This window comes from Heteronotia binoei, chromosome 15 (assembly GCF_032191835.1).
Source record: "Heteronotia binoei isolate CCM8104 ecotype False Entrance Well chromosome 15, APGP_CSIRO_Hbin_v1, whole genome shotgun sequence".
NCBI lineage: Eukaryota > Metazoa > Chordata > Lepidosauria > Squamata > Gekkonidae > Heteronotia > Heteronotia binoei.
This window is the reverse complement of record NC_083237.1, coordinates 17,184,039-17,193,705: the sequence shown is the minus strand read 5'-3', so window position 1 is coordinate 17,193,705 and position 9,667 is coordinate 17,184,039. Positions and strand designations below refer to the sequence as shown.

The 9,667-nt window shown below is 44.8% G+C and overlaps 1 protein-coding gene across 1 annotated transcript; it reads left to right on the top strand.

The window, feature by feature from the left end:
- Positions 1-5,617: 5,617 nt before the first annotated feature.
- LOC132583213 (olfactory receptor 5P52-like) lies at positions 5,618-9,366 on the top strand. Its single transcript, XM_060254879.1, has 2 exons — positions 5,618-6,352; positions 8,427-9,366. The coding sequence occupies exons 1-2, from the start codon at positions 6,303-6,305 to the stop codon at positions 9,364-9,366; spliced, it is 990 nt and encodes a 329-aa protein (XP_060110862.1). The 5' UTR covers positions 5,618-6,302.
- The last annotated feature ends 301 nt before the right edge of the window (positions 9,367-9,667 follow it).

Below are 9,667 nucleotides of genomic sequence, written 5' to 3'. Positions count from 1 at the left end.
CCTCCTTTCTTGTCTTTGTTTCATTAAGGGCTTCTGATGCAAAGTATGGAAGAAACCAACAGCAAATTATTAATAGACGCAAAGGGAGCACAGCAATCCCTGTGGAATGCAGCTGACATCTTTATTATCCTCCTGAATCGTCAAACCTTTGAGATCAGGTGGTGAAAAATGTTGGAACTCAGTCCTAAAATGGCTGACTGACTCCATCTTAGTAATAGTAATGTTGTTTCTGCAATGTCATGCTGAGTCATGCTGCATCATGATCCAGCTGTTACCTGTTACTGAGGTAAGGTGGGATGACCTCACCTGTAATTAGGCTTTGTGCTGACTCACAGAGCTGATGCAACCCTGATGATTGGTACGTGTACTTAGGGAAGCTCAGTGAGCCTGCTCAGTCTGCCTGTAAGGATTGTGGGTTCTGTGAGGCCCGCTATCTGGGTGGCAGCGATCACTGCTGGTGTTGGATCCTATGCTACTGTGCTTGGATCGTGCTGTGTATACTTACTGCTGTATACTGTTATCTACTGAAGTGTGTACTGATTACTGTGTATGACCTTGGCCTGGCAACGACTCTGAATATTGGATACTTTCACTGGTAAATATATCTACCATTGAATACAGCTGTTTCTCTTGTCTATTAATTCCTGTGTTTTGCCTGTCCCTCTCCTTCAGCTCTTCTGCTGCGTGCAAAATACTCTAACATTGGTTATGGGCCCAGAGCTCCCAGAGCTCCCAGTGTTTCTAGAGGTGCTGCTGTTCTGAAGACAGAGGAGGCAACACAGTGTTTTGGAAGAGACGGAGGCAGACTGCCAAGTTGCCCAGGTGTCCAGTGATAAGTAGCAGAGATGGAAGCTGCAAATGTTGTTTCCTTCTCTGGGCTCAGCATTACTAAGCTGAATGGGACTAACTATGCTACGTGGTCCCAGAAGGTCAGTCTGTTATTAAAGCACCAAGAGCTGTGGGAGGTGGTGGCTGCTCCTATCAGTAGCCCGGAGGGTGAAGAGGAGGCTGCTGAGGAGGCAGAGGAAGCTGCTGAGGACAGAAAAGCTGTAGACCTTTTGCGTAAAAAGGATGTTAAGGCTTTGTCTTTAATAGGTCTTTCTCTAGACGACTCCCAGCTGGTGCATATAGCAGGACTGGAGAAGGCTCATGACTGCTGGAATGCTTTGAAGGAAATTTACGTCCGAGGAACTGTCGGTTCTCAGATTCGTTTGGTGAAGAAGCTTCTGCATACCAGGCTGGCAGCTAATGCAGATATGTTATCTCATATAGAGTCTATGCGTAGGATGTTTCTAGAGCTAAGAGAGCATAACCAAATGTTTTCTGAATCACAGGAGGTGTGCATACTTTTAAGTTCCTTAGATGCATCATATGACGCTGTGATAACGAGCCTGGAGGGTTTGCCTGAGACAGGGTCAACCATGAACGTCATAACTGGACGGCTTCTTGATGAATATGGCAAGAGACAGTCCAATTCCTCTCTACGTGCGGAGAGAAAGCCTGTCTGTAAGCCAGAGAGGGGCAGTGGATTTACTGTTAAGGAGGATCCTGACTGTCAAACAGGTAATGTAATGGCTGTAAGGAAGAAATGCTTCCGGTCTGGCTCATCTAGACATTTGTTTAGGAATTGTCAAGGCCAGAAAGGGAAAGAGAGACGGTCTGAAATGAGGTCTGCTGATAAGAGTGGTAATGTGCATCTCGTTACTACTGGTAAGTCAACTAACCACACTCAATCTTTCCTAATTGACAGTGGAGCGTCGGAGAACCTCTGTAGAGAGAGGAGTTTGTTTACTTCTTACACACCTGTTGATAACCAGTCCGTTGTTTTGGCAGATGGAGTTAAAGCAACTGTTTTTGGCAGAGGGAAAGTGTTCCTGCCAAGCCTAAGGAAGGAGCTGCATATGGGTTTTGTTCCTTCACTTAAGATGAATCTGCTGTCTGTGTCTGCTCTGTGCAGGGAAGGTTTCAAACTGCAATTTGACACCTCGTGCTGTGAGCTGAGGACCAAAGACGGTGTGTGTGTAAAGGCAATGTTGAAGGAAGATTTATACTTCTTGCATACCAAGGTACAAACGTGTAATAACGTCTGTGTAAATAAACCAGTGCATGATAATTGCTGTCATCTTTTACACAGGAAATTAGGCCATGCTGGTTTTCCTGCTCTAAAGAAGACTGTTGAACAGGCAGAAGGTATTAATCTTAAACCTTGCAAGGAATTTCTTGACTGTGAAATCTGCAAGCTTGTGAAGTCTACAAAAGCTCCTGTGCGTACTCCAAGTAAATTTACTAGTAAGAAACCTCTTGACCTAGTGTTCTTAGACCTGATAGGGCCCTTTAAGGAGTCAGTGGGCGGGGCCAAATATGTCTTAAGTATAGAAGATCACTATTCAAGGTATGGTTTTGTTTACCTGTTGAAAGCTAAAACTGAAACCTTTCAAAATATGCAGAATTGGCTAAGGTTTGTTAAGAGAAAAACTGGAAATGTGCCTGCATGCATTATTTCTGATAGAGGCTCGGAATTTGTTAATAAACGTTTTCAAAGTTTGTTTGCAGAGCTTGGGATTGAGCACCGTTTGACTGCTCCGTACAGACCTACCCATAATGCTTTTTGTGAGAGAAGAGGCCGTACATTGCAAGACATGTGCCAGTGTATGTTACGTGATGCAGATATGCCCTGGAGATTTTGGGCAGAGGCTATGTGCTGTGCCAACTACAACCTGAACAGAGTTTGGTGTTCATCTACTGGCAAAATACCGGCAAGCCTATGGCATGACAAGGTAACTAACTTGGCAAATTTGCATGTATTTGGAGTTACAGCTTTTGTTCATATTCCTCAACAGCTCAGACGTAAAGGCCAACTGAAGGCTAGACGTATGAGGTTTCTCGGGTATGAGAGAAACGGGAGCTGTTATCGTTTTGGCACACTCGACAGTCGTGAGGTGGTGATTAGTGCTTCAGCCACGTTTCTGGAGAGATCAGAGGGCTGGGATCGTTGCACCCAATCGCCAGCGTTCTGTCCTGAGGGTGACCAAGGAATCCGGTTACAAGTCAGCTCGATGCCTAGCAACCCAGAGGAGGGAGAGGCGGCTGAGTTAACCCCAAAAGAAGAGATGCCTGACGAGGAGATGGAGGAGAAGCCTACTCGTGAGGAATCATCCGGGAGGAATGTGCCAACTGATGAGCCTGCATTGAGGAGATCTACACGTGAAAGAAGAGCTCCTGAGAGATTTAGTCCTGTAATGTCTGCTATACATGAGCCTGAGAAATATACTGACATTTTCTCTTTGTCCATGGAAGAGCAGTGTAACTGGAAGGCTGCTATGGACGATGAACTTTCTTCCCTGAAACGTTTAAATGTTTATGTTGAGACTGATACTGTACCTGCTGGTGTAAAACCCATAGGCACTAGATGGGTATACAAGGTGAAAACAGACCAGTCTGGGGGAAAAAAGTATAAGGCGAGGCTTGTAGCACAAGGTTGCAGACAGACTAATGAGACTTATGACGAAGTGTTTGCTCCAACGTTAAAGAGCAGTTCACTTCTGACTGCGTTAACTGTGGCAGCTAGAGAAAAACTCCATTTTACCCATTTGGATGTCTGTGTGGCATACCTAAATGCTAATTTGGAGCACCAAATTTATTTAAAGAGACCAGAAGGTATTCCTGGTACTGGAAAGGGATACTGGTTGCTAAATAAGAGCTTGTATGGTCTAAAGCAAAGTGGTCATCAATGGTCAAAATGCCTAGTGGGTACACTTAAACAGCTAGGGTTTACCCAGAGCATTGCTGACCCATGTGTGTTTACCAAGGGAAGTGGTGAAACAAGATGTATTGTTCTTACTTTTGTGGATGACTTGGGGATTCTAACCAAGACAAAGAAACAAACAGATGATATTGTTTCAGCCTTAAGTAAGAAGTTTAAACTGAGGAATCTTGGTACTGTACAGACCTATGTGGGTGTAGATATTGCAAAAACTACACAAGGTTTTAAACTGTCACAAAAACCTAAAATCATAGATTTGTTGGACAAGTACAAGATGACTGATTGCAAAACTGTTTCAACCCCTATGGTGACTGGCTTTGTAAATGATGTTACAGATAGCCCACCATGTAATGTTGAAATGTACAGGTCGTTAATTGGTAGTCTGAGCTATATCAGTAATTGGACACGGCCAGACATATCAGTAGCCTGTAATCTGTTGGCAAGAGCTACCCAGAACCCTAAGCAGAATCACTGGATTGCTGCTAAGCGAGTGTTGAGATATTTAAAGAACACTGCTGACTGGTGTCTTTATATCGAACCTAGGGGGGAGCTAGCACTGAAAGTGTATACAGATGCAAGTTTTGCAAGTGACTGTGAAACCAGAAAGTCAACAACAGGTCTTTCCATATATTTGGGAGAGGTATTAGTATGCTGGAAGACACAAAAGCAGCGTGTGGTTGCCTTGTCCACCACAGAAGCAGAGTTCTGCGCCCTTTCTACTGCTTGTACTGAGGTAGAATGGTTTAGACAGCTACTAAAGGATCTGCATATAGAGGCAGAGAAGCCTGTTGAAGTTCTGGAAGACAATCAAGCTGTGATTGAGATTGCAAAAGCAGAAGGAGTAAAGACAAGGAATAGATACACTGACATAAGGTACCAGAATGTCAGATCATGTATCATGGAAGGGTTGATAAACATAAGGTATTGTGATACTGGCCACAATACAGCAGATATGTTTACGAAACCCCAGACTATGGAAAAGCATAATGAGCACTGTAAAAAGCTCGGATTGAGAAACGAACAGAACTATTAAGAGGAGAATGTTGGAACTCAGTCCTAAAATGGCTGACTGACTCCATCTTAGTAATAGTAATGTTGTTTCTGCAATGTCATGCTGAGTCATGCTGCATCATGATCCAGCTGTTACCTGTTACTGAGGTAAGGTGGGATGACCTCACCTGTAATTAGGCTTTGTGCTGACTCACAGAGCTGATGCAACCCTGATGATTGGTACGTGTACTTAGGGAAGCTCAGTGAGCCTGCTCAGTCTGCCTGTAAGGATTGTGGGTTCTGTGAGGCCCGCTATCTGGGTGGCAGCGATCACTGCTGGTGTTGGATCCTATGCTACTGTGCTTGGATCGTGCTGTGTATACTTACTGCTGTATACTGTTATCTACTGAAGTGTGTACTGATTACTGTGTATGACCTTGGCCTGGCAACGACTCTGAATATTGGATACTTTCACTGGTAAATATATCTACCATTGAATACAGCTGTTTCTCTTGTCTATTAATTCCTGTGTTTTGCCTGTCCCTCTCCTTCAGCTCTTCTGCTGCGTGCAAAATACTCTAACAAAAAATCCACTCACCATGCTGTCTGTCTTCTTACCTGGAGAGTAGTTAGCAAGTAGCCAGCCTGTGCTGGCCCTCATTTCAGAAGGCATTCAACATTCCTGGCAGAAACAGACACCAAAGTAGCATACAAACTCAAATTCAATGAATACCCTGGGAGTTTTTAGTGCAAAGGAAGTCATCCCCTTAAAGTACTGGGAAGCTGCTGCTAATCAAACTGGGTAGTACTTGCTGGGTTCTACTTAAAGCAGCTCTTATCTCAACCTCATTTTTGAGGGTAGCTGTGTGTTATTCTGCTGTAGGGCTAGGGCTCTGGTTAGGATTAGGTTAGGTTTCTAGCTCTCTCAACCCTAGGGGACAGACTCTCCTTGGCCAATGTGGCCATCATGACTTCTGTCTCTCCTTACAGAGACTCTGATCTCCAGCACTGAGAAATGAAGCAGCATGCTCTGGACCAGCAACATGTAAAGCTTCTTTCTATTTTGGGGTACTAGTGAGTAATTAATTCCAGAGGGTCTTCAGGTCATTATTGTTGCTGTAAACTGAGGAAATAGAGTTCTCATAGCAGAGGAGCAAACCTCGTAATATTCCGGCTACCCCAGACAGGTCTTTCAAAGAAGCAAGAACATCATAGGAGAGATGATATAGGTTTTGGCTGGAAGGTCCAGGTAAGGAGAGATCTAGATGGCAGAGTATCAGTTTGGCACAGAGGAAATCCCAATTTCCATCAGTGGCATCTCCAGTTAAGGGACATCAGGTGCTGGGAAAACCTCTACTTTGATTATTGTTGTCACTTGGAATTGAGAAAAGTGAGAGGAAATCCAACATGGCTCATCTTTACGTTGATGCCTCTGAGTCTGGAAATCACTGACAATCAAACGAGTTTTCTCCTTACCTTTAAACACCTTGTATCAAAAAGCTTTCGTAATCCCTTCTGGCCATAGTAGCAGATTATTCAAACCAGTGACATGAAAATATCTGCCTTGGATGTGAAGGAAAACCTGGAGAAAGCACAAAGGTAAGATTATGCTCAACCTGAGGGAAACTGATTTGAAAATGATGGGGGAGGCTGGGACACTCCCTGAAGTCTGTGTGAATGCATGATTTGCAGTGCTGTTTGAAGTTTATGATAATCTGATGAAGAAGAAGAATTGCAAATTTATACCCTGCCCTTCTCTCTGAATCAGAGACTCAGAGTGGTTTACAATCTCCTATATCTTCTCCGCCCACAGCAGACACCCTGTGAGGTGGGTGAGGCTGAGAGAGCTCTCACAGCAGCTGCCCTTTCAAGGAAGATTCTGCGAGAGCTATGGCTGACCCAAGGCCATTCCAGCAGGTGCAAGTGGAGAAGTGGGGAATCAATCCCGATTCTCCCAGATAAGAGTCCGCACACTTAACCACTACACCAAACTGGCTTTCGCCTGAAAATGTTACAGGTGGATTAATGAAATGTTGGTTAAGGCAGTTTCAGAAGGAAGCTGTGTTGGTCTGCAATAGAACATCTGGATTCAAGTGGACCATCTAAAGTCCACTTTGTGGTAGAAAATGCCTTAAAGTCATAGCCAGCTGAGGGTTCTGAAGGCAAGAGACATTTAGAGGTGGTTTGCCACTGCCTGCCTCTGTGTAGCAACCCTGAACTTCCTTGGTGGTCTCCCATTCAAATATTGAGCATGGCTGACCTTGCTTAGCTCCAGATATCTGAAATTATTTTGCTAGGTTGGGCACAGATGGCCAGCTTGGGGTGGCAGCCTCCTGTTCTGGAAGTAAACTGGCAGAAAGAGAAATGCTCCGGGTGGCCAGATGATGCACAGCTAACTGTTGGAACATGGAATGGGCTGCATGCACCTTGGAGGAGTAGTCACACTGCTAAGGTGCCTGACTGCACAGGAGGGATGGTGGCTCACTGGTAGAGCATCTGGTTGGTAAGCAGAAGGTCCCAGGTTCAATCCCTGGCATCTCCAACTAAAAAGGGTTCAGACAAGTAGGCGAGAAAAACCTCAGCTTGAGACCTGGAGAGCTGCTGACAGTCTGAGTAGACCCTGAGTAGCTGCTGACTTTGATGGACTGAGGGTCTGATTCAGTATAAGGCAGCTTCATATGTTCATATGCTGCTTCCCAGGCACTCCCTGGCCATTCAGATGGCTGGGAAAGGCACCCCAGAAGTGCCTCATCGATTTGCTACCACCAGGCCTCAGATTCAGCGGAAGCTCACAGGAGAACAGCCCCTGAACCTTTCTGAGAGTTCCATCTCCTCCTTCCCACATTGTCCATTGAATAGTAGGTTCAGCTGCATAACAATCTCTGAATGAGCTCCACCACCTATTTTTCTGCAAAACGACCTCTGGCTACCACTTTGTATGTAGTAGCTTTTTGAGGCGGCAGGATGACGGATAAGGACGGGGTAAGGGCAGGAGTGGGATGGGATCCAAATGTGTGCATCTGAATGTGCTTTTTTGGTCTGGTCATGGGATGTCCCTGAGGTGGCTTATACTAGCCATTTGGACCCAACCCTAGTCTGGGCCATTCAGGGCAGAGCAGTAGCACCTAAGAGACCAAAAAAATTTGGGGATTATATTTGAGGTAATTCTCCTGTCTTCCCCATATCTCTGCTTTGTAATATTGTCATGCATGCCAGAAGACAGAAATTAAGTTGAACAAGAACTGATCGCCCAGAGAGCAAGAGGGCTGAGGGAAACTATTGTTTCTTAGTATATTTGGAAAGCTGACCATGGTTAAAGCAGTGAACCTTGTTTTTTGATAAATTTATTTCTAAGGAATGAAATCTGCCCTTCATTGTTCTTCTGCCCACCATTTAAGGCCTTTTGTTCAGGAAGACCTGAACCTCTGTTTCAAAGATCTCAATCTGACACTCAAACTACTATACCTGTCAGAATCATGGGGATTTGAGTAGAGAGTATTACTTCTATGGAGACTGATATCACAATGCTGAATTTGTTGAGCTTCTTGTGTGCTTCCTTGAGGTTGGCGGGGACAAAACAGTGCCTTCAAAAGAAAAGAAGAAGAAGAAGAAGAAAAATTGACCTGATCTCAAGAAATGTAACTTTCTCTCTCTGGTGTCCTTATTTATGCAGGCAGGAAGCCACAATGGATGAGAACTTCACCTCAGTCACAGAATTCATCTTGGTGGGACTCACTAGTCAACGAAAGACTCAGCTTCTACTCTTTGTCATGATGTTTCTCATCTACACACTTACCATCCTGGGGAACCTGGTGGTCATCCTGCTGGTACAAATTGACACCCACCTCCAAACCCCCATGTATTATTTCCTCATGCACCTCTCAGGCCTAGAGATCTGCTATGTCACCAGCACAGAACCACAGATGCTGGCTCATCTCCTGGCTGGGAATGGAGTCATCTCCTACACCCGTTGTGCTGCCCAGCTGTTTGTCTACTTGTCTTTTGGTGCTGCTGAATGCTTTCTGCTGGCCGTCATGGCCTATGACCGTTACCTGGCCATTTGCCAACCTCTGCTGTATCCTGTTGTCATGGACAGGTGGTGCCGGATGCACCTTGTATCCAGTTGCTGGGCAGGAGGCTTCCTTGGGGGTGCGATATATGTTTGGTGTACCTTTCACCACTCCTATTGTGGTCCCAACCGTATTGATCACTTCATGTGTGAGATGTCGTTAGTCTTGAAACTTGCCTGTGACGATACCCACGTCACTCAGACAGTTATTTTTGTGCTGGCTGGGGTAGGCCTTCTGATTCCTATTATTGTTGTTGTGACCTCCTATGTTGTCATTCTGTTCTCTGTGTTACAAATACAGTCAGTCACTGGATTGCGCAAAGCCTTCTCCACATGTACTTCCCACCTCATCGTAGTTACCGTGTTCTATGGGACTCTCATTGTTACATATGCAATTCCCCGATCAACGGCTTCCTCAGACCGGGACAAAAACATTGCTTTGTTTTATGTGGTGGTCACCCCTTTTCTCAACCCTATCATTTATACCCTGAGGAACAAGGATGTTCATGAGGCAGTGGCCAGGGCGCTGCAAAGGCGTGTTTGAACTGAAATTGTTGATATCCATAGCTGGAGGCCAACAAAAAGTCTACAAGACTCCGTCAGCTTTCACACATATAGCAAAATAAGGTGGGAAGGAGGCAGAATCCTGAAATAGTGCAGTGAAATAGAAGTGGTTAAATAGATTGCAAAATTTCAAACCAGATAGCAGAATGACGTTCTATTGATTCCAGTTTTTTTAAAAAATATAAGCATTACAGGGAGAGCTGGGGGCTGGATGTGCCAGTGGCTGGTTTTTGTTTTTTTTTTGAGAATATTAGTTTTATATGAAATAGCTATCATTCAGG